Below are 24,216 nucleotides of genomic sequence, written 5' to 3' on the forward strand. Positions count from 1 at the left end.
ACCTGGGTGCCGTAACTGGGCAGCCCACCCAGCTCCTCGGGTTTGGCCGTACAGACCCTGCACAACACTGGTCTGAACTCCGTCCTAATGAACGGATAGGGAGGCCCCCGACGAACTAGGTTTAGAAGCTGGTGGACTGAAGAGGCGAGCAGGGGATGCACCAACTCCGCACTGCAGATGTCTTAAAAAAACCAAAACAAAACAGTGCTAGTGGACCCACCAAACTGGTTGCGTCAACTACAGTTTAAAAGATACTGTCAGCTTATGAAAAGTTTCGGTCAGGGCCCCGGTCCGCTGACGCGCCCTTTGACTCGGGCCCAGACCCCACGCAGGCTTAACTTCCTCCAATCTGACCGTGACAGAGCGACAGTCGCGCCCCGGTCACAAGGTGGGCGGGACAAGACTCGGGTTTGCCGCGCTGGGGGCGGGGCGGGGCCGGAAGTGAGGTCAGCGGAGCGGCCGTCGCGGCCCGCGCTCATTGGCGGGGGCGCGCTCGCAGGTTCCTGCGCTGCTGCTGGCGCCTAGTGTGAGCTTCCGCGCCTCTGCTGTTCGCCCCGTGGACCCCGGAGCCGGGCTGCACACCGACGTCCTATCCGCACGCCTCTGACCGCACTGACCTGCCTGGTAGGTGGGGCCGGAGGTCCAGGGAGGGCGGGCTCCTAGTGGGGCTGGGGGGCAGGGGCCAAGGGCCCCCGAACCTGCTGCTGGGGCTAGCGGATGAGATTCTCGGCTCCGGAGTCTTCTCGTCGGAAGGACTCGTTGACTCCTCTGGGAGCCCCAAAGGCTCGGGTCAGCAAGCCGGGTCCGCGAGCCCACTACCGCCATGTCCCCCTCACAGAATGGGTTCAGAGCCTCGTACCCAGCCGGGAAGAGCGCTGGGAACGCACGGGGCGGGGAGCGGGATTGAGAGGCAGGGTCAGTGGGAGTACAGTAGATAAAGCAGGATCCGCCTCCACGCCGTCTGCTTTTTCGGTTTCCCTTTCCCGCTTCTCTCCTGCTGCGGTCGTTACCAGCTGTCTGATTCCCCCTGGCTTTAAGTTCTGCCCTAGCCCGCCCGGGTCGTTCTCTTGAGTCTAGAGCGTGACGTTGGAGGGCAGGTGGTCCTGGGCGAACTTGGACTACTCCTTCCCGTCCTGGAAGCTTCAGTTGTCTCATCCTCAGGCACCAGGACGGTTCTCTGAATGACCTCTGCAGGCTCTGTCAATCACTGAGCGTCTTTCCCCTGGAGCAGGTGTCCTGCTAGTACGGTGGCAGCTTTGAGGTAGCCTTTGCTTATCTAGAATCTCATTAGCCTGGGAATAGCTGAGTGTCTTTGGACAATCACCTCACTTTTCTGTGTCTTGGTTTCCACATTGGTAAAATTGGGCAGCTGTCACCTGACCACTGTGTTTCATATTCCACCCTGTCAGCTCCCTTATCCTTTTGTGCTTGTTTTACAGGTTTATTGATTGTCCCTTTCCCTTACTGGGGACACAAGGACGATGAATGCAGTGATTTTTGTTTGTCTTAGACACCAGTGTATTCCCAGGTCTCAAACAGTGCCTTGAATGTGGAATTTAAAAATTAATTAGGGAATAGTGCTTGAGTAGGAACAGGTGTGGCTTGTGGTGCCTGTGGTTCCACAGTGAGTGAGTGGCAGGCAGCCTTATTACCCAAGACTGTGCACCCTCCTTTCCTGCCCCAAATCCCTTCTTCCATTCTTTTTTTTTTTTTTTAAGGATTTATTTTTAAGTAATCTCTACACCCAGTGTGGGGCTCGAACTTACAACCTCAAGATCAAGAGTTGCATGCCCACTGACAGAGCCAACCAGGTGGCCCCTTTCTGCTCTGATGACAGAAGTCAGAGAGGGAGGGAAACTGAAAGTTTTCACATCTCCCCTGACTGCCTGGGCTTCTGTAACTGGACATCTTCCTGGGGCCCAGGATGGGGTGTATTGAAAGGGAATGATAATGACCAGACCCCCCTTCCCCAGGCACAATGCCTCACCCAGTCCTTTCTCCCTACAGTAGGGAGAAACCTCTGTTTTACAGGTGAAAAAGCTGAGGCTCAGGATGAGCAATTTGCCCCAGGGCCCACAGTCAGAGGCTGAGCCAGGGCTCCAGCCCAGAGCTCTAGACACTGACCCTGTGCCCTAAGCGTTCCTATGTTGCTAATATTATCTGTATATCCCTCCTACCATCCCACAGTGTTCATGGAGTGTCTGGTGGTCACAGGCCCCTGGCTGAGACTAGTGTTCCAGGAGTTCCCAAAGCTGGGTTCCTGGTATCTGGAGGCCATGGCATGTCGGGAAGCTGCTGTTCACCTGCACTCTTTATAGTTGTCTATAAACAGTCTTTCTGGACCCACAACCGCTTGGATTTCAGGGTTGGAGCAGACCCAGTCTATGGGAATGGAAGAAAAGGTGAGGTGTTCTAACCAACACTTGATCGAGTCAGTTCTCTTCTAAACCTCAGTTTCCCTGTATATTGAATGGAAAAGACAAGGCGTACTTGTTCTGAGGATTGCGCGTGTGCTTTATTTTATAAAACCAAGCTCTGGATCTCACCCCTCTCTGGGTTACTTTCCTAGTCCTAGGATCTTGAATATGGATCTTCTTCAGTTCCTGGCCTTCCTCTTTGTCCTGCTGTTGTCTGGGACAGGAGTCACAGGAACTCTGAAGACCTCCCTGGACCCGAGCCTGGAAATCTGTATCCTTTGCCATGGGAGGTGGTGTTAATAAGCTGTTTCTGAAGTTGTCTATAAACAGTCTTTCTGGACCCACAACCGCTTGGATTTCAGGGTTGGAGCAGACCCAGTCTATGGGAATGGAAGAAAAGGTGAGGTATTCTAACCAACACTTGATCGAGTCAGTTCTCTTCTAAGCCTCAGTTTCCCTGTATATTGAATGGAAAAGACAAGGCGTACTTGTTCTGAGGATTGTGCGTGTGCTTTGCATCTTATGGGGGAGACTCTAGGTGGAGACTTAGGCCCTGGCATCCTCAGCTACCTTGTCTGGGGCCAGACTCAGAGACACAAAGAAGAGTCAGGACCGGTCAGTCCGTGGCTTTGAGGAACTCACAGACCTCATGCTCTTCTCTTCATTCAGCAGTTTTATGAACCATGGTTGGGGAAGAGGGTCAGGGAGAAACATGGTGGTGTGGCTTTTGAACTGGGTCTTGAGAGTACAAACTCATGGAGGGGTGGGGGGTGGTGGCATCCCAGGTGAAATGTACAGTGTAAGCAGAGAGGAGGTTCTGGAAATAGTGAATGGTTGCAGCAGGTGGCAGGTTGGCAGGGAGCCAGGTGGCAAGGGTTGGGTTCAGGGTGTCGGATATAGAATCTTACATGAAATGGATGCCTATGCCTCTCAGTTTGTCTCTTCCCTGGTGGTGGGGGACAAGGGGGGTATCTCAGCCGTGGGCATCTCCGGCCCTTGCAGACACTTTCCGGTCGGGAATGGGCCCTCTGGACTGGGACCGCTGGATTGTCCAGGCAGGAGTATGGGTGCCAGCCCTTAACTTCATGCTGCTCAGACAAGAAGATGTTTGAGGTGAAACGGCGAGAACAGCTGTTGGCACTAAAAAACCTGGCGCAGCTAAACGATGTCCATCAGCAGTACAAGATTCTTGACGTCATGCTCAAGGGGCTCTTTAAGGTGCGTGTGGGCGTGGGGCAGCTCGCGGCAGGCTCAGTCTTTCTTTGATCTGGGCACTGAAGGATGGGTAGGAGCTCCCTAAGGGCCTGGTGTTCAGTGAAGGGGGACTGTATGCACAAAAGATTTTAAATAGGGTTTAAATAAATAGGGCCATCTGTGAAGGGCTCTGCCAAGCCACTCAGCCTGGGTGGGGTTCCCTCAGGTGCTGGAGGACTCGCGGACAGTGCTCATTGCTGCAGATGTGCTCCCAGATGGGCCCTTCCCCCAGGACGAGAAACTGAAGGATGGTATGGTCTTCCCAATCTTACTCCCCGCTCCTCCCCACCACCTTGACCTTCCCTAGCTACTCCTTCCCTCCTATTCTCAACGCTTTTTTTCTCTGGAAGTATCCGCTTAGAACACCTTCCAAGGGGTCCCCTTGGGTATATGGATAATTAAACCATATTTCTCTGGTCATTTCTGGGCTTCAGAGCCAGTTTCTGGATATAGTTCTTTGTACTGTCCTGTGCTGGGGGCAAGCGAAACAGGGAGAAGCCTCTGCCTATGACCCCACCTTAGGGATTCTTGCCTTTTCTACCATCCTGACCCTTGCGGTAGAGAAGGCAAGGGTTGTTCCCGTTTATAGGAGAAAAAAACCTAAATTCTATTGAAGAGAATGGCCAGTGGGGGCAATTCAGAGTGCTCTTTACTGCTGTTTGAAAGCCTCAACCCCCTTAAATCCTTTTTGAGACAGGATGGGAAGAATAGATAAGTAAAATAATGTCCTGTGTCCCTTCATCCACTCTTCTAAGAATTCTTCTCCTGGGGTAATTCCTCCTCCCCGTGTTAACCGATCATAGTCTAACAATCAAACTTGTTAGATTACACTGTCTGAGAGAGAATGGAAATAGCATTTATATATCAGATGGGGGGCACTCTACAAACACCACCTCGGGTCTCCACTCTAACTCTGAGGAAGGTACTATAGCCCCCGTTTTCCAGATAAAAAGAGAACAAGGGGTTTGCTCTTACAAACCTGTAACCTAAGCTAACTCCTGAGTTCTTTGAGATTTAAGGCTGTTCTGAAACCCAGAGGTTTCTGTTTACCAGACTTGGACCCAACCTGGCATATCTTTGGAGGAGTCTGCTTGTCTCTCTGTGTGTCCTGGCTGATGCTGGGAGACTTGCCTGGGCCTTATCTGCAGGGATGGCTCAAACAGGAACTTCAGTGGGGCTGGGAGTGTTCCATTTCATGGTAGCCTAGGTGGGGGGGACCTCCCGCCACGACCACTACGGACACACTGACTTAGTCTGAACTGTTGACCAGAGGAAGGACGTTAGTGGGAAAACTGGTGAAATTCAGATAAGGTCTAATGATTAGTATCGATGTTAATTCCCTTGTTTAGATAGCTGTACAATGGTTACGTAAGATGATGACATTAGGGGAAACCAAGTCAAGGAATTTTGTGATGGAAGTCTAAAGTTATTTTAGTATACATCTCAGGAGGCATTTGGAATAAAATAAAGGGGTGCCTAGGTGGCTTAGATGGTTAAGCATCTGCCTTGGGCCCAGGTCATGACCTCAGGGTGCTGGGATTGAGTCCTGCCTCGGGCTCCCTGCTCAGTGAGTGGGGAGTCTGCTTCTCCTCCCTCTGCCTGTACCCTGAGCTCATTTGCATGCATGCTCTCTCTCTCTCTCACACTCACTCTCAAATAAATAAATAAATAAAAACCTTTTTAAAAAATAAAAATAATATAAAATTGGAAAGATTTTTAAAAAAGAGCAAAAAGCCCCTCCTGTGCTCCCCAGTGATCCTAACAGACCTGCCCTTCACATGCAGTGTAGTTGTGTTAACACTGGGGCCTGGCTCTGGGTATCTGGAGGTCAAGTTGGGGAAGTCAGACCCAGCCACGCCCCACATGACACATGGGTCTTCATGTGCAAAATGGCACCCACCTCTCTGGTCCCTACCACAAATGAGATACAGGGGACAGAGCATGGCCCTTGGAGTCAGACCTGGGTTTGCAGCCCACCTTTGCCACTCACCCACCATCTGAGCCTCAGTTTCCTGTCTGTACAGAGGGAACAGCAGCCACATCTCCCTGGAGGTAGTGTTGAGGGTTCAGTGACCTAGTGGTCACTGGTGGACATAAAGCCTTTAGCAGGTATTGCACATGTGGTCAGCCCCTGCAGAGAGCGGGCACAGTTCCCTTCTCTGATGAGTAGGCTTAGTGGGCTTCGGTTCCCTGAGGGGTGGCTGGGGTGGCCAGGCAGGCAGGAGAAGGACATCTGCCCAGGCCACTCATCAGTATCCTCTCGCCAGCTTTCTCGCAAGTAGTGGAGAACACGGCCTTCTTCGGTGACGTGGTGCTGCGCTTCCCGAGGATTGTGCACCACTACTTTGACCACAATTCCAACTGGAACCTCCTCATCCGCTGGGGCATCAGCTTCTGCAACCAGTCGGGCGTGTTTGACCAGGGCCCCCATGCGCCCATCCTTAGCCTGGTAAGGACTGGCTGCAGCAGAGGAGGTGCGGGGGCCCTCTGCCTGGTGGTGTACCACGAACCTCGCATCTCTGCCTTCAGTGGCGCTCCTTTGTCAGCCCCAGGTTGTGGTTTCTGTGATGAGGCTCAGGGCACCCTGAGATCCCGTCTCAAGGGGTTCTGTGCTGACCTGGGTCTGTTCCACATCTGCCTCAGCCTTGGGCCTGGGTCCCACCGTGGAGGGAGTGGCCGTGGATAAGGAGTCAGGAGAAGGCAGAGGATGACTAACTCTTCCTCATCCACAGATGGCCCAGGAGCTGGGGATCAGCGAGAAAGACTCTGACTTCCAGAACCCATTTAAAGTAGACCGCCCAGAGGTAAGCTGCTGGAACGGATGGCTGTGTCTACTCTGCCTCTGCGGGGTCATGGGCAGCCAGGTCATGTAGGGGCTGGGGCACCTTGAGTGGAGCACGAGGGCTTTCGACTTGGAGCCAGACTTGTTTGGGTCTGGATGCACGTACCATCACTCGTTCCTTGGTACCTTTGGGCAAGCTGCTGCCCCTGTCCTAGCCTCAGGCTCCCTGTCTTTTCATGGGGTACGGACCCCAGCTGTGAGGGGGCAGTCAGAAGCTGTGAATGCACCATCCCTGTGTACACTAGGCATCTAACATCAGGTGGACACCAGGGAGGTCAGGCCCTGTTTCTCTGCCCTTGAGCCTCTGAGTGCTCAGCCTGGCTTCTGTCTCACATTTCTGCATATGCTTTCATCCTAGGGAGCTGAGGTGGGCTCCGAGGGCTGCAGGCTGCAGGGTAGGGTCACAGATGGGGACACATAGCAGGGAGAGGAAATCAGAGGTGACAGGGCAGGGCAGCAGGGGCAGGAAAGGCTGGAGGACTGGACTTGTTAAATCATAGGCTCTCCTCTGGTACAGGGCGGAGTGTCAGGGTCCATGAGGGTCTAGGACTTTAGCGGCTCCTGCTTCATGGATGCTGACGGGTCAGAGACATCAGAGTTCATTGCAGCAAAAGCAATATGTAGACTGTTGGCCTGGTCATGTGGGCTCCCCTTGTTCCCCAAGTCACCCAGGGATGACCCAGGAGCCCAGGCAGATACCATGCTGCGGTGGGTTTGCATGAAGCTGAAGAATACTAAGTTTGGGATATTCACGGCCACGGCCTTCAGAATGAATAGAAGCAGACCTGCTCTTTGGGGGAAGTCATCATGTCACCCTTCCAGGTTGTTCTCTGCAAGCCGTCCTGACAGAAGGCCCAGACAGAGTGATCAGGGCTCTGCTTTCTTGGGGAACCCGGTGAGAATATGCAGGGATGCTCAGGGCCTTGGTCGATTGCCTCCCCCATAGTTCACCCCACAGCCCTCTTGGCTTAACTTAAATTTCCGCATGAACATGCGGTTCAGTTCTGATTGATCTCGTAGGTAGAGGCTAGCATCACATATGTTCAGTTTGTCGCGTACGGCCATTGGATTAAAGCTGCCATCAGCAGGACACTAAGCAGCGGGATGAAGCCAGCCTGCTGTGTTGATCTCAAGCCCCCAGCGTCACAGACTCAGCCAGCTATGATAAGTCCTGCGCGGGCCAGTAGGTCTTATCTTAGATAATCAGAATGTGGTCTGAGACGAGTCAGTTACCCATTACCATCCATGCAAGAGTTTAGACTGACCTGCTGATCTTTGATGTTATTGTCAGTAATTACAGGGAGCAGTAGATGGACCCAGAGCAATCCTTGTCCCCAGAAAAGGGACATTCTTTTTTTTTTTATTTTAGAGTGTGTGTACATGCTTGTGCTAGTGGGTAGGGGGCGGGGTGGGCAGAGGGAGAGAGAGAATCTTTTTTTTTTTTTTTTAAGATTTTATTTATTTATTTTTTTGACAGAGATTACAAGTAGGCAGAGAGGCAGCCAGAGAGAGAGGGGGAAGCAGGCTCTCCGCTGAGCAGAGAGACCTATGCAGGGCTCGATCCCAGGACCCTGAGATCATGACTTGAGCTGAGGGCAGGAGCTTAACCCACTGAGCCACCCAGGCGCCCCGAGAGAGAGAGAAAATCTTGAGGAGGCTCCACACCCAGCATGGAGCCTGACTTGGGGCTTTGGGCTCCATCTCACACCCTTGAGATCATGTCCTGAGCCGAAATCGAGAGTTGGTTCCTTAACCAACTGAGCCACCCAAGTGCCCCAGTAAAGAGACATTTCATGGCCCACTGTCTCCCACACGTTACTACTTGATTTGAGTCACCATTATATTATTGGCCTGAGCCCTGAGGGCAACGTCCCTATGGAGCTGCAGCCTCAGTTGCCCTATTGGCATAATGGAAGGTCACTCAGGCGTCAGGAGAAGCAGATGCATGTGTATCTGTCAGATTCAAACAGGCTGTGCTGCTGAGTATGTCTGCACAGGGTCCCTTTGGGAGTTGCCTTTGATGGCATCAGGCAGGCGCATTAGAGTAGTTCACTACTGACCATGTCCCTGTGAGTTTTCCTGTCACAGGGTTGAGAGTGAGACACCCAACAGCTGATTAGATTGTCAGCTGCAGCTGCCCCTCAGCTTGGGCAGACCCTAGGGTTGTTTGCCAGGTGGTGGTGCTGGATCTAAGAGACCAAGAGGAGTAATTGTTCCCTCCCCAGATGCTAATCTTAATTGCTGCCACAAGGTCAGGATGTCACTTCCTAGGACCTGTAATTTCACTTTTTCTCCAGTCATCTGCTACTCTCACCTGGACCTTTGTTTTATTCAGAAGGGTCAGCTATGAATGGGACAAGGGCATTTTTACAAAACAATCAGAAACACATTGTATCTTCCATCTTGGGCCACATGGGCCACCATAGAGGTACTTGGAGGGAGCATACTCAACCGAATGGTCGTTATCCTAATGATCTCAGGACCTGCTATCCCAACCAGCTCCTCTAGGTAGTAAAGCCAGAACTATGGAGCCCCCTGCCCTGTGCCCGTCCACAGCGGCAGGTTTGCTGCCGCTTCTGGCACAATCCAGTAAAACTGGGCAGCGGAGTCTTGCTCAGTGTTTTGATTCTGGTTGGTCTCATCAGAGAGTGGGCCTTAGGATGGACAACTGACCAACTGAGCTGGACTGTTAAACCGTCCACCACAGTTTGTTTCCATGGTTTGTGGTCCCAGAGAGGAATGGTTGATCTGCCCGTCTGTTGTCTTCTAAGTGGCAGGCCAGATGACTAGGACGCTAATGACAGTCGGTAGAAATACACTGTGCGTGGTGTTCAGAGTGCCATCTAAGCGAGGGTGGTGGCTTCACGTTTGGATCAATATCTGACTGGCCCTGATGGCATTTAGTCTTCCAGCATTGTCACTGGGACTGGATGGCCAGTAGACACCAGTGTCTGGGGTTCCTGAAAGCATCCCCAAGTTTGATGAGGACTGAGTGTGTGGTTGTGCTTGTGGCTGTAATTTATTACAGCAAAAGGATACAGCACAAAATCGGGAGAGGGAGAAGACTCATAGGGTGAAGTTTGAGGGAAACCAGGTGCCGACCTGCATGAGCCCTCTCCCAGTGGAGTTCCCCAGGAGCATACGTGTGACACGTGAGAAATTGCCTGTCAGGGAGGCTCATTAAAGACTCAGCTCAGGGTGCCTGGGTGGTTCAGTCGTTTAAGCATCTGTGTTTGGCTCAGGTCATGATTCCAAGGTCCTGGGATTGAGCCCGGTGTCGGGCTCCTTGCTCAGCAGGGAGCAAGGAGCTTCTCCCTCTCCCTCTGCTGCTCCCCCTGCTTGTGTTCTCTCTCTTTCAAATAAATAAATAAAGTCTTTAAAGAAAAAATAAAAAAGACTCCGTGCCCAGAGTTTTTATTGGGAGCTGGTCCCTTAAGCACCCTCTGCCCAGTACATTCCGAACTCCCAGGAGGAAAGCAGGTGTCAGCATAAACCACATTGTTTACAAAGTAGGCTCAGTGCGCCACTCATTAATTAGGGCAGTGGGAGCCTCCCCCACCAAATCCAGGTTTCCAAACACTAGCCAAGATCCCAGCTTAGAAGCAGTCCTTTTGAAGACTAGCAGTGAGGCCGGCTATGTTAACTCTTCTGGATGGCACCATTAGCTCTTAATTTAGGTGAACGATCAGTGGACCCAGCATGACTATTTAGGGGAACCTTTGAGTCAAGGGCCCCCTTGAACTAGTGGCTTTGCTTCAGGCAGCAGAATGGGGGATGGAGGTTTCCCTACCAGGGTTGCTGCTATGACCCTGTCACGTAACGTCCCTCGAGCTTGCCTGCTTCCATGGCCACCCTGATAAATGGCCGATGTAAGAACAGTCAGGGCATACCCAGCAAGAATATGCAGGGACACTCAAGGTCATGGCAGATTGCCTTTCCCAGGGAGGGGCACCCACAGAGAAGCCTTATAGCTGTGACACTAGCTCTCCTTGCCCTGTAGGTCATGAATGCCTCTGGCACAGGAGGAGGGTGAGACCATGAACCAGAGGGAACGGGTTCTAGGGTAGATGTCCTAGTGTGCTCTGCTTGGAGATAAGCATAGCAGCAACATCTGTGCCTTACTTGTCATTGGCTGGGGACGGTCTCAAGCTTTGACTCACTGTTTGGCCTCCAGTGTGGACCTGTCCCAGCAGCAGCAGCTCCCCGCATGCACTTGCCATGCCAGGGAGTACTGTGGGAATCCTCGCCTGCTGCTCACATACCTGTCACTGAACAACCCCGCTGCCCCTGTCCAGACAGGGCTGGCCCTCTCCCTGCTCTTCCTGTGCTTATGGTCTGTTGGGGAAGGCAGCAGGGAAACCGTCCTGATCTTGCGTGATCACCACACTAGGGGAGGAGGGAGGCATGGTGAGCTGTGGAACCGCTAACAGGGAACCTGACCCTGCTGCAGCAGGTGGGCGGTGGAGATAAATAAGACTCTGGGATAAATAAGACTTGAGGGGTGGACCAGCCTGGGGAGGACCTTCCAGGCAGAGGGACTAGTTAGTTGCACCGAGGCTCAGAGGCCTAGCACATGCATTTATCATTCCGTGAGCATCTCCTAAATCCCAGCCACTAAAGAAGCCACCGACTAGCCCTGCTCTCCTGGGACAGAGTCAATAAAGAACATATAATATAGTAGGTGGTGAAAAAAAAGCAGGGGAATATGGGTAAGGATTCAGGGATAAGGTCCGTGGAGATATAATTGCTACTTCATGTGACTCAGGCACAGAAGGTCTTACTGAAAAGACCCGAACAAGGCGAGGGAGCCAGCCATGTGTCTGAGGGAAGAACATTCCAAGCTGAAAGAGCAGCAAGTGCAAAGGTCCTGAGTTAGAAGCATATTTGGGGGAGGGGAGGATGTGAGAAGATAAGGTCAGAGTAGGCCAGATCACAAGACCCTTTGCGGTGGGGGGGGTTCTTCTCAGGGGTTTTGGCATTTCCTCTGAGACACATGGAGAGTGGGGTAATGGGCTCTGACTAACTCCCTTTAAGGGATCAGCCTGGCTATTGTGTGGGGAGTAGTTTAGGGGACCAGGGTGGGAATAGGGACACTCATGAGGCTACTGTGCTTGTGCATGTGGGAGTTAACAGTGGCTTAAACCAGGGTGACAACAGTGAGGGTGGCGAGATTCTGGTTGTTTAGAAGACAGAGCCAATAAGATTTGCTAAGGAAGCAGATGTGGCATGAGAGACTCATTAAGAAGGACTAGAAGACTGGGGCGCCTGGGTGGCTCAGTGGGTTAAAGCCTCTGCCTTTGGCCTAGGTCATGATCCCAGGGTCCTGGGATCAAGCCCTGCATCAGGCTCTCTGTTTAGTGGGGAGCCTGCTTCCTCCTCTCTCTGCCTGCCTCTCTGCCTACTTGTGATCTCTGTCTGTCAAGTAAATAAATAAAAATCTTAAAAAAAAAAGAAGAAGAAGAAGAAGAAGAAAAAGGACTAGAAGACTTTCAGCCTGCACACATTGGAAGAAGGGGGTGCTGTTTTCTAAAATGGGCAGACTGTGGTGGGACCGGGTTGAGGCCTGGATTGTAGATCAGATCTTTGTTTCTGGACCTGGTGAGCATCTGAATGAAGATGTCAAGGAGGCGGTTGGAAATTCGACTCTAGATTGGGGGTTGAAGCTCGGGCTACAAATGCGAGTCATGCTGTGAAGGAAGGTACAGAGAGCCACGGCACAAGTCCTGTCCCATCACCCCAGGGCAGATAAAGCAGTGACCGGAGGGCTGAGGTCTGGGATGTGCCTGCAGGTAGAGGTGGGAGCACGGGGAGAAGCCAGCAAAGAAGTCCCAGAATGACAGCGTGAGAGTAGAAACCGGGAGAGAATCGTTTCCTGGAGACCCTGTGAGGAGAGCGTAGCAAAGAGGGAGTGAGCAGCTTGTAGAAGCTGCTGGAAGGCTGAGAAGCATGAGGCCTAAGAACCGGCCCCTGCATTTAGGATCATGGCCAGTAGCCATCAGAGATCCTAATACAAGCTGTTTTGGTGGAGTGGTCGGGACAAAGGTCAGATTCAAGAGAGTGAGAGGCAAGGAGGTGGGCACAGCAAGTGTCGACTACCTTCGAGGGGCTTTCTTTTCAAGGGGCACAGACCAGTGGGAGAGTAGCTGCAGGGGGTGTGGATTCCGGGGGAAGTTTTCGTCTGGTGGGAGACACCAGGCGTGTTGATGGGGACAGCATGTCAGCCGGGAAGAGCTGGTGGTGCAGGGCCAGGAGCATGTCAGCCGGGGGAGAGGATCTGGCACCCAGGGGAAGGGTGGGCCTTGCCTCCAAGAGCAGCGTGGGCACAGAAGCAGCTGGGTTGGTGTGGAGGTGGGAGCTTGCGGACGTTGTCTGGTCAGTGCCTCTATCCTCTGGCGATGGGGTTAGCGATAGGAGAGATGGAGAGAAGTAGGTGAGTTTGAGACAAACTTAGGAGGTACCATGAGCTGGGCCTTGGCCAAGGACTCTGTGCAGAAGGGGAGAGGTGGGGGTGCGGAAGCCTGCTGTTGGCGAGGACAGGGACACTGGAAGAGGGCTGGGTTTTGGGGCGATGGGGTCATGGCAAGTCTGGGGCACATCGGGGACATCCTAGCGGCCTTTAGATATGGAGATGCTGGTTCGAGCGGTAACCGACACACCTAACAGAAGCCGGGGCTTCAGGTGAGCGGGTCTGCGGAGCGCGGAGTCCCTCCACTGAGGTCCTCCTCCCACCCTGGCTCGCCCTGGCTTCCTCTCTCCTTGCCAGGACCACCGTCCATGCACCCCGGAAGCCGTGAGCCTGGGCACTACCATCTTTTCCACCCCCTTTCCAGCTCTGCCAGTGTGATGTCTGGCGCGCTGCTTCCTGTGGCTGTACTCCCATTGCCTGGGCTTCTCTGCAGCTTGTTCCCCAGCAGTGGGACGTCTGTGGTCTCCTGCTCTCGCTGGCTGCCTTCCCCCGTCAGGGGTGTGGCGGGGGAGGGGGTGTCTGTGGTTGTCGGGGGCTCTCAGCCCCCTCACCCCGAGAGGAGGAGCCCCATGTAGGTTCACACCTCAGCACCTGCCCCTCTGCCTGGAATGTCCTTTTCTTCGCTCACCCTGTCTGCTTGGGGAGCTCCTGGTTATGTTTTGAGACCCTCTGAACAGCTTTCCCCAGGCTCATTGAACTGTCTCCTTGTCTGCGGGCTCCCCGAGGGCAGAGCGTGTGTCTAGGCCATCTTCCTGCTGCCACAAGCCCATGGCAGCCTGGCTCAGCGCAGACTCTTCGCTGCTGGTAGACTAAACCAGACTGCTCTGTTCTCTCAGTTCATTTCCAGCACCGACCCTTTCCAGAAGGCCCTGAGGGAGGAGGAGAAACGCAGGAAGAAAGAGGAGAAGCGGAAAGAGATCCGAAAGGGCCCGCGGATCTCAAGATCCCAGTCGGAGTTATAGCCGGGAGCAGCCCAGGGCTCAGGAGGAGACCAGTCTGGAGGAAGAGACAGAGGCATCAACTGGTGGTGAGAGCTGGCCCGTGTGAACGGGGAGGGGGCGTTTGCTCAGCCCCCGTGGAGCCGGCTCTGCGCCCTAACAGAAGTGACTGGGCCACACAGGGCTGGGTTTCCTTCCAGGGGCCTCCCTGGAGAGGGTGCCAGCAGGGTCTTCAGAGGATGCCATGCTGCAGATCAAAGCATCTCCAGATGCCGGGGGAGGCTGGAAGGATCCCGGGCTGGACTCTCCCTTTGGGTCAGGACCACTGGCCAGCTGGCTGCCGCCCTTCATGAGAAGGCAGTGGCTTCGGGCTCTGAGCCACTTGTAGAAGTGCTGTGCCTGCTGCCGGTCCCACCGTGGCACTGAGCTGCCGGGCACAGGTCCCAGCCCTCTGCAAAGACAAAGTAAAAGCCAGCAAATCCTCTGGGCTAATGGAGGCTGGTTTGGGCCCCAGGGAGCTGGGAACCCTTTCATGGGGCAGGGACCTGGCAAAACAGTGGGGCTTGGTTTAGGTCTCCTCTACTCTTCAAAGCACTGTCCTTCATGAAGAAGCATCCCGGGGTTTAGCCAGGGACTTTAGAGCAACATGATCTCTGTCATCAGATACTGGCGACAGTCCATGAACAGGTGCAGGGTAGAATCAATGTGTTGGCTCTGACAACCCTAGGAGGCCCTTGGGCTATGGGTAGGGGATGTCGGGGCGACAGGCTGTAGCTCTGCAGGACGCTGTGCTTTGTCATGGCTGGGCTGCCCCAGGCTGGATTGGTCAGAGGGCTCCCCATGGCAGAGACCAGGGGACACAGAGCAGGGAATTAGGCCCTGAATGGGCAGCTGCCCTTTAATCATGTCCCTCCCAGGCAGAGGAAGGAGAGGCTCTGGTGGGGATTCCAATTCAGTCTCTCTGACTTGCCAAGCTAGGTCGGCGTCTTAAAAGGGGAGAGACACATGACCATCCCAGAACCCTCCAGCACTGACAGAGTCCAAGAGAGACAGGAGTTTGTCTCAGCCCCTCATACTTGCTAAGTGACCCTGGCGCAGCCCTTCTCTGCACTGTGGCTTCATTAGCAAAATGGATTTGACAATGTCTGAACCCTCTGATCTGCCCTAAACTGCTTCTCTGAGGCCGCGGCCCAGCTCCTCAGGGACAGATGTTTTCTAATGGTTTTTCTATCATCCTTTAGGTTTGCTGAGCATCTCTGTAGGCACAACAAAAGAGAGGGGCCCCATCTTAACCCCTCTTCACCTCTGTCCCATCTGGCGCCCCTATCCTTCTAGGCTCTCCATCTTGGATAATTCCTTTGTCTCCATCCTCAGATGGGCCCAAGTTTTCCCATCTGACACCTTCACAGAAAGAAACGGAACAACTCTGCTCTACCTTTCTCTTTCTCTTTGATGCCACTAGTAACTGTGGTTACTAGTTCCGGAAACTCTGCCTCAAGTCTTAACTGCAGGCAGAGCCTTCCCACTTCATTGTCAAGAGGTGTAAAGGCCCCAGGGCACTTGTCCTTCTTCCTTGCACCAGGGTTGGGTCCTGTGGGCAATGTGCCATCAACCAGATGCATCAGCCTGCGTGGGAGTTGTGCTGATGGAGGTGGAGGCCACTGTGACCAGAGGGAGCAGTAGGGCAGGGGGTGGGTTGGTTCTAGTAACCAGATTAGACTAATGCCAGGGGTGTCCAGTGGTGGCAACAATGACATCTTTAGTGGTGTTTTCAGCGTGTTCTTGGATATTGTTCCTGTTTGCTGAGCTTCCAGGTCCAATCTGAGGCACCCCTGGAGGGTCTGGGAGCCCCCTGTATCCTCAGAGGCAGGGTTTTTCAACAGTGGCACAATTTACATTTCGGGCCAGATAATTCTTTGTTGTGTATATGAGAATGGGTGTTCTGTGTGTTGAAGGATACTAGTAGCATTCTTAGCTTCTGCCTACCAGATGCTAGTAGCAGTCTCCAGACATTACTAGATGACCCCACGGGCAAAATCTCCCTGGTCCACAGCCCTTGTCCCTCCTTATCCCAGCCCCACATCTTCCTCCTGCTGTCCTGTCACTGCTCCTAGAGAGATGTTGTTGGAACCTCTTTGAGGTGATCCTTCCAGGCTTCTGGGCTGCCATGCTGTCCTGGTTCTCTGTCCTAAGTCTGAGTCTGCTCTGTCTCTTCCTGATTCTTCCTCTTTCCTCACCTGCCCCTTAAGTGAAGGTTTTTTGTTTTTTGTTTTTAAGATTTTATTTATTTGTGAGAGAGCATAAGAGCATGAGCAGAGGGAGGGACAGAGCAGAAGCAGACTTCCCACCGATCAGGGACTTTGATGCAGGGACTCCATCCCAGGACCCCAAGATCATGACCTGAGCCAAAGGCAGACGCTAAACTGACTGAGCCATCTAGGTACCCCCAAAGCATTTTTTTTTAAAAGCTTAGTCTCTCCTCTCTGCTCTTTTCTTTTTGGGAGCTGCCTCTTCTGAGACCCCAAAGCTGATGGTACTTGCCCTCTTGCCACTGATAACACTCTGTCCTCATGTTTCAGCTTATCCAAAAGCAAATTTATTTTCCATCCCCAAGCCTAATCTCTCTGTCAAACTGTGGGGTACACATTCTTGCCTAATCCTGGATGAAGTGACAACTACATCCTGAAAGATTGGGGGAGGAGGGAGAAAGTGACAGGCACTCTGAGCAGAGGCCTAAAAAGGGAGGCATCGAAGGTAGTGAATGAGAAAGCATATTCAAAGTTCACTTCTCTGCCCTGTAGTGATTTCCCCGTCTGTGGTAGATCTCTGGATATATGGTTGCCCGGTCCGTCCCTTTCCAGGTGAAGAACCCAGGTCCTGAGGAGTGACTTGTCTAAGGCTGCTCCATCCCTGAGAGTTGGACTCTGTTCTCCCACCCAGGGCACGGTGCCAACTGGAGGCAATGTTCAGTGAGTTGGGACCCAGGGCCATAGGGAGAATGCCAGTGTTTTGCTAAAGATGGGTGTGGTGTAGTCAGCTTTCTTCTGCAGTTTCTATAATTTTTTTAAAAAAGGTTTTAAAATTTATTTATTTGACAGACAGAGATCCCAGGTAGGCAGAGAGGCAGGCAGAGAGAGAGATGGGAAGCAGGCTCCCTGGTGAGCAGAGAGCCCGACGCGGGGCTTGATCCCAGGACCCTGGGATCACAACCTGAGCCAAAGGCAGAGGCTTTAACCCACTGAGCCACCCAGGTGCCCCTCTTCTGTAGTTTCTACTGAGCCTTCATTTGTTTCTCCTCCAGCCATTTTATTAGCACTGCAGCCCCTGGGCAGGTTCAGAGAGGAGCTGTGGGGACAACGCGGAGTGACAGGTGCTGTGCCCACTCACCTGACCCCCTGCTGCTCAGTCAGCCCTCTGCAGTGGCTTATTGAAGCTCTGGGTTGGGAGAGCACCGGACCGAAGTGAGTTACAGTAGGCAGGCAGACAGTCACCTCTCAGTGTGTTGGGGCCCTGTGAGAGGACTTGTCGAAGGTGGCACTGCCCAAGTCAGTGCTTGATCCCAAGCAGAGTAGCAGGGTCTGGTTTTCCATTTCAGGGTAAGACTAATTTGTATAGTCTGCATGTGAACAGTGAAGAAACATTGTCCTTTTTCCCCCAAAAATAAGTCACTGTTCTTTCTTATGTTAGACATGTTCATTATAGAAGTAATTTAAACAGTACTGAAATACCAAGAAGAAATAAAATTCAGCCTAAATCCAACCACTCAGTAATCATGACGGACTCTCGGCTGTTGGGCCTCTAGCCCTTTAGCCCTTAATGTGAATACAGAGATCACTGTTTTTTCAGTTACCATGGCTCTCGCGTATGGGCACGTTCTGTATATGTTAGGCCTTATGCCAAGTGCTCACTGGCCGCAGCAGCTCCTCCTGCCTCAGGGCCTTTGTCCGTATCATCTGTTGCCCTGGCTACACCACATGTGATTCTTAAGAATTTTAGATTAAAAAAAAAAAGAATTTTAGATTTTATCTTAAATGTCTGAATCCTTGTTAGTTGCCTCACACCCAGTACTTTCCCTTGATTACTTGTACTGTTGTCTGCTTTTCACATTTGTTTAATGTCTGTTCTCATCACTACTGGAAACTCCCTGAGGGCAGGAATTGCCTCTTTTTTGCCTGTCAGAAATGTTCAATAAATACTATGAAACGAATGTGCAAATGATTTCATTTAATCTTCCAAACTGAGAGGGCCCTATTTTCCCCGCATTTTAGAGATTTCAAAACTGAGGCTTAGAGCAGTTAAGTAGGCAGCCCAAGGTCACACTGCGTAGGTGGGTCTGTGTGTTTGCCCCCCAGGGTCTGTGTGCTCACCTCTTGACCCAGAGCAACAGCAATCTCTTAAGAAACCTACTTTTCCTTTTTAACAGTATGCTGTGAGAGCTGTCCATAGGGAGACATTTACGTGCCCAATCTTGGCTGATGCCATGGTATCCCACTGTGTGGATGTACTGTGTTCATCCTCCGTTATGAGGCTTCCCAGCTCGCCCCAGGTACGGGGAGGACTGTGTGATGACCGTCTTTGAACTTAATATTTGCGCACTTGTTTGAGCGCTCATACTTTTATTCCGTAGGGTGCACTCCTGTTAGTCTGCACATGTGTTTACGTCGCGACCAGCTGCAAGATGGGGCAAGGAGGTGCTTGAAGGAGCGGGAATCTGCGGGCGGCGGGCTGCGCGTCAGAGTCTCTGCGGCACCGTGAAAACGCTCCTGTCCGGGTCACACCCCGGGGAGCCTGTGGTCCCGGGCGCTAGCACTGCTGCTGAACGTCTGCAGGCGTTTCTGAGCTCCCTCCGCGAGGGCCGCCGGAGTTGGCGCGTGGCTGCGACAGGTGCAAAGGCGCGGAGGTTGTAGAACGCAGTCCGCGGCCCGCGCCCAGCCTCCATTTCTGCCTTAGTAAGGGGCTTGCGAGGAACGCGACTTGAATGATCCAGACCCCTCCGGGCCGCAGTGTTGGTGGGCCAGGTTTGATTCTACCCGCTCTCCCAGGCGGACTGGGCGGGGGAGCAGCTGGGAAGATGACGTAATGTGCTCAGAGCTCGCTCCGGGGGCGACCTGCAAGCGGGGGCGGAGAGTGTTAACCCTTCAACCCCCAGCCGGTGGGTGGAATAGCTTGTAGAGGCAGACCCAAGGGAAAAGTGAGCGGCGCCTTTAAGCCTGGGGAGGAAGGTTGGGCTGAGGACCCAGAGGCGGCTTTTTGCATTTGCTAGGAGCCCGCGAGGGGTGGGGCCTCGCTATGCAAATCTAAGCTGCTGATCTCTGACGCGCCATCACCCCACGCGCCGCTTCGCGAGCCGATTGGCCACGAAGAGCCTGGTCCCATTGACAACAAACAAGGGGGCGCGCGACCTATGGGCGGGGCCGCAGGGGGCGTGGGGTTGGGGCGGGGGAATCCCGCCCCGCCCCTCCCGCGCGGCGCAAACATGGCGGCGGCTGGCACCGGCCGGTGAGGCGGTACCGGGAGGAGGCTGTCGGGTGTCATGGGCGGTGGCGGCGGCACCGCCCCCGCATCTCCCTGAGCGGGACGGTTGGGGGGGCCTCCGTGCCGAGCCGGGCGATGGACGAGAGCGGAGAGCTGGGCGGTCTGGAGACCATGGAGACGCTCACAGAGCTGGGCGACGAGCTGACCCTGGGGGACATCGACGGTGAGTGGTGGGTGGGTGGGTGGGAGTGCGGGGGCGCGCGGGGAGGAAGGGGTTACGGCGGCGCGCGGGTGCGCGTGCGCCCACCCCCCGCGGCCCTGGCTAGCGCGGGAAGAATCAGCACGCGCGGTCGGCCCGGCAGAACCCATCCCTTTGGAGCGCGCCGGGTTTGGGCCCCCGCCCGGCTCTCGGTTCTGCGGCGCCGCGTGTCCGGAAGCAGAGCGGGGGTCGTGGGATCCGAGCGCTGAGGCGGGGGCGTCGCAGGTGTCCCGAGGGAGCGGCCTGAGGAGAGCGGACGGCCTCCGCCTCCCTCGCGCGCCTACACGCGCCGCTCGGGGTCCCGCTCTCCCGTCGCTTGAGCTCCGCATCGCACCTGTCACTCCCGGCCCGTCTGCGGGGGCAGCTGTGGGATCCCCGAAACCGGGTCCCCAGGTTCTGCGCTCTCATCTCTGGTCTTCCCAGCGTTGACCCGCGGCCAGGTCTCCCGGCGCTCAGGGAAACTTTGGGCAGGGAGCGGCTGCAGAAGCAAGTTGCTGATGAAGCGAGCGGTGGCGGCGGTGTGTGGGCGCTTCTCCCCGGGATGGAGACCCGGGCGCTCCTGCTGTCGCGCTGCAAAGGGAATTGAGCAGCGAGAATTTTGAGTTGTGGCCCTTCGGGGGACAGGCTGGGGAACGGGTCGCCTTTGTTTAGGCGACCTTTATAGCGAAGTGGAAGAGCTGGTAGGAGTCCAGGGATTCTCCCTTTCAGTGTTCTCATTTTTGCGACCATGGGAACCCAAAGTTTGGAGAGGGTCAGCTGCTTGCCCAAGGTCAACCAGCTGGTTTGAGAGCCCATTTCCTGGGCTAGTGTTTGTGTCACTGTATCAGGCTTTCACCTGATCCTTGGGGGTGAGGAGTCCAATGAACAGGTTAATAACCATAATAGTAACTCTCAGGAGCTGGGCTCTTTTGATGTTCTGATTCCCATAGTCTTTGTACTGTTTCACTTACTCCTCACTACAGTCCCATGGAAGACTGAGGCCAGATGTTTGCTTGTCTAAGGTCACTCACCTTAGATGAGAACCCATGCTCTTAAACCACTAACTCAAGTGCATTGCGCTTTTGAGTTTATAAAGTACAGCCATGTCCAAGATTTCATTACGGGCCTGCAGGCAGAAACGGCGGCTCCATCCCCATTGTACAGATGAAGACACTGAGGCAGCAGAAGATACTCTTCCAGGGGAAGAGATAAGTGGCAGCAGCTAATTGAAAAGGATCTGCTTCTGTGACATTTAACCCCTTGGCTTGTCCTTGCTTTCTGTTTCTGGTCTTCCTGGCAGTGAGCTAAGACCCTTTATTGAAGCACCAGGTCTAACCACAGATTTTTCCACTACGTGCTTCTAGATACAGAGATGTGTGTTAACAAATGGAGAAGAGAGGTTCTTGAAACTCAACAAGGGCCGCTAACATGTTTTGAGCATTTATGTGGCAGGCACCGTGTTAAGCACTGCTACACATTAATGTTCCCAGTCCTTAACAGTTTCATCAGGTAGATAACGTCTGTTATACTGCTCTCATCACCTTTGAGATCCTGAAACAGAGGTTCAACATGGTTCGTTAACTTACCCAAGGTTACCTAGCCAGTAAGAACATCTAACTAAGGCTGCCCATCAGCAAGCTCCCATGAAGAAATTCCTGTGCATTTTGCCTTCTCATTCCATAACTGATTCCTGTTTATCTTAATTTGTAATGTGTTAAATTTCCTAATGGTTAAGTATTAGCCTTTCCCCTGTAGATTTCTGAGTAAAATATATATTCTGGAAACGACCACAGTGGTTTAATGGCTTCGCAGGTCCCCATACCAGACTGGGGAAAAAAATGACTCCCTGTCTTACAACGGTCAGCAAGCATTCAAGTGCCAGCTCTGGTCTCTGAGCTGTAGGGAACATGAAAGATAGGAAAGAGAATTTTATGGCCTCATGGAACTTAAGATCAATAACAATAAAACTGTAATGCTGAGTACAGAATGGCTTACAGTAAGTGAAAGTCAACATTGAAGGAGCTTGGTAAAGACTGCCACACCAGGAAGACGACTCCAAGGAGGTAGCCTTTCATCGGGGTCTTGGAGCACAAGAAGGGTTGAGTGGACCGAAGGCCAGTGATCTACAGCTACAAATACCCCTGTATTCTTACACATCCATTCCCCAGGATGTCAGCTGAGGGCCCGGTCGTTCTGTTGCCTTCGGCTATGTTTCTTGCACTTAGAACTAAGTATTTGTGGAATGCCTGAATGAATTTAGTGACCTTGGGCTAGGGAGGATTCTAAGCTGTACTAGACACAGCCCCTGGGGTTGGGTTGGATCAGTTGCTTCTAGGAGCCAGTCATATAGGGAAGAGACTGGATATGAATACATACACTTACTTTGTGTGTGTGGTGGGGGTGGTGGTGGGGGGTGGTGGTGGTGGTGGTGGTGGTGGTGGTGGAGGAGGAGGAGGAGGGGTTGATATTTGCAACCTGGAGCTCTCATGCCTATCTCCAGGAAGTCCAGGAGGGCAAGAGTACTTCACTGAGCAACATCATGCTTGCTGTAATCCATGAGGGCCCTTCAAGGATGTGAGTCCAAGGAGGCCACATGCATTCATTTATTCAGCGCATCTCTTTGGTGTGATGGACAGAGTGCCGAGGGTCGCTTTGAACAAGACATACTCGATCTCTTCTCTCTCAGGGAACTTAAATTCTTGAGGGAGGAAACAAGCTGAGCAAATAACTGAAATGAACACTTCCGGCAGGACACATGAAAATAAAATATTGGCACCTGCGTGGCTCGGTGGGTTAAAGCCTCTGCCTTCAGCTCAGGTCATGGGCCTAGGGTCCTAGGATCCAGCCCCACATCAGACTCTCTGCTCAGCAGGGTGCCTGCTTCCCCCCTCTCTCTCTGCCTGCCTACTTGTGATCTGTGTCTGTGAAGTAAAAAAATAAAATCTTTAAAAAAAAAAAAAAAAAAAGGGACGCCCAGTGGCTCAGTTGGTTAAGTGTTCAGTTCAGGTCATGATCCTAGAGTCCTGGGATCGATACCTTGCCATCAGGCTTCCTGCTCAGCAGGGAGTCTGCTTCTTGCTCTGCCTGCTGCTCCTGCTCTCTCTCTCTCTCTCACTCTGATAAATAAATAAAAAAGTAAATAAACAAACAAACCCATATTATAGAGAATAACCAGGGCAGATTAATTTAGACGGGGTAGGCAAGGGAGGCCTCTTGGTGGAGAGATCTGTCCTCTCTTTTTATTTTTTTATTTTTTATTTTTTTTTTTTTTAAAGATTTTATTTGTTTATTTGACAGACAGAGATCACAAGCAGACAGAGAGGCAGGCAGAGAGAGAGAGAGAGAGAGAGAGAAGCAGGCTCCCGGCTGAGCAGAGAGCCCGATGCGGGACTCGATCTCAGGACCCCGAGATCATGACCTGAGCCGAAGGCAGTGGCCTAACCCACTGAGCCACCCAGGCGCCCTGTCCTCTCTTTTTAAAGGGATGCCCAAGTTGGGATTTTTATGTGATATATCGACATTTTTAAATGTTGGCTTAGGGGCGCCTGGGTGGCTCAGTGGGTTAAAGCCTCTGCCTTCGGCTCAGGTCATGATCCCAGGGTCCTGGGATCGAGCCCCACATCGGGCTCTCTGCTGAGCAGAGAGCCTGCTTCCTCCTCCTCTCTCTCTCTGCCTGCCTCTCTGCCTACTTGTGATCTCTGTCTGTCAAATAAATAAATAAAATCTTTAAAAATAAATAAATAAATAAATAAATAAATAAATGTTGGCTTAAAGTGGGTTTTGTTTGTTTTTTAAAGAAGAATACTGTAGGGCCAACAAAGAAACCTGTTGTGTTACTTCATCTCCGGGGCCTTGTTTCACCGCAGGATGCTCTGTTGTCCCAGGTCCCAGGCCCCTGATGATAGATTATCTAGAGCACTTTCTTTGATGGCAGATAGCTGTGTTATGAGAAAGTGCCTTATGTATTGTGATAAAGCAGGTCTTCTGGAAACGCAAAAAGGTGAGATATTTTTCCACTGGAATCAGGAAAGGCACAGTGACAGAGGTGTCCTTCTCTTGAGTCCCAGAAGGATGGGTGGCAGCATCAGCAAGACAAGCACATGGCAGAGAAGGATCAAGCTGCCTTGGAGACAAAGGGTTACTGATGAGTTCTGGGACTCTATGGTGTGTGTAAGGAAAAGGTAGAAGATAAGTTCTGAAAGGTGAATTGGAGCCAAACCGGACAGTCTTCATACCTGATGCATATGTATTGTGGAATGTGGAGAGGGAGTTGCTGAGTGAGTAGGGTGATGACACGATAAACACGGATTTTAGGAAAATTTAAGTGTGGTGATGGGCAAAGAAGATTGGAGTCAGGGAGACCAGCCAGGGGGAGCTGCAGGCATCCGGGTATGAAATGATGATAAAGAGGGCGATGGGGTTGGGATAGGAAGTGGCCACTATGCAAGTTGTTGGACATAACAGGATGGGGCCTCAGCAAAGACCTCACCTTGAAGGCAGAGCAGAGGTGGAGTTCTAAGATCCCATCCTGGCTTCGGTCCTGGGGCATTGGGCAAGTTCTGAAGCCAGCAGGAAGAGCTAGTTTG

At 52.8% G+C, this 24,216-nt stretch overlaps 2 protein-coding genes across 2 annotated transcripts in view; both read left to right on the forward strand.

The window, feature by feature from the left end:
* Window positions 1-454: 454 nt before the first annotated feature.
* On the forward strand, window positions 455-16,870 carry CCDC134 (coiled-coil domain containing 134). Its single transcript, XM_059187120.1, has 7 exons — window positions 455-624; window positions 2,570-2,688; window positions 3,514-3,635; window positions 3,838-3,922; window positions 5,939-6,120; window positions 6,404-6,475; window positions 13,816-16,870. The coding sequence occupies exons 2-7, from the start codon at window positions 2,586-2,588 to the stop codon at window positions 13,939-13,941; spliced, it is 690 nt and encodes a 229-aa protein (XP_059043103.1). The 5' UTR covers window positions 455-624; window positions 2,570-2,585; the 3' UTR covers window positions 13,942-16,870.
* Window positions 16,871-19,358: 2,488 nt separating this feature from the next.
* The window catches only part of SREBF2 (sterol regulatory element binding transcription factor 2), a 59,669-nt gene continuing 54,811 nt past the window's right edge, over window positions 19,359-24,216 (forward strand). Inside the window, exon 1 of the mRNA XM_059187121.1 lies at window positions 19,359-19,615. Coding sequence (XP_059043104.1) covers window positions 19,528-19,615 — 88 coding nt within the window. The 5' untranslated portion in view covers window positions 19,359-19,527. The remainder of the gene's footprint in view (window positions 19,616-24,216) is intronic.

This window comes from Mustela lutreola, chromosome 8 (assembly GCF_030435805.1).
Source record: "Mustela lutreola isolate mMusLut2 chromosome 8, mMusLut2.pri, whole genome shotgun sequence".
In the NCBI taxonomy this organism is placed as follows: Eukaryota; Metazoa; Chordata; class Mammalia; order Carnivora; family Mustelidae; genus Mustela; species Mustela lutreola.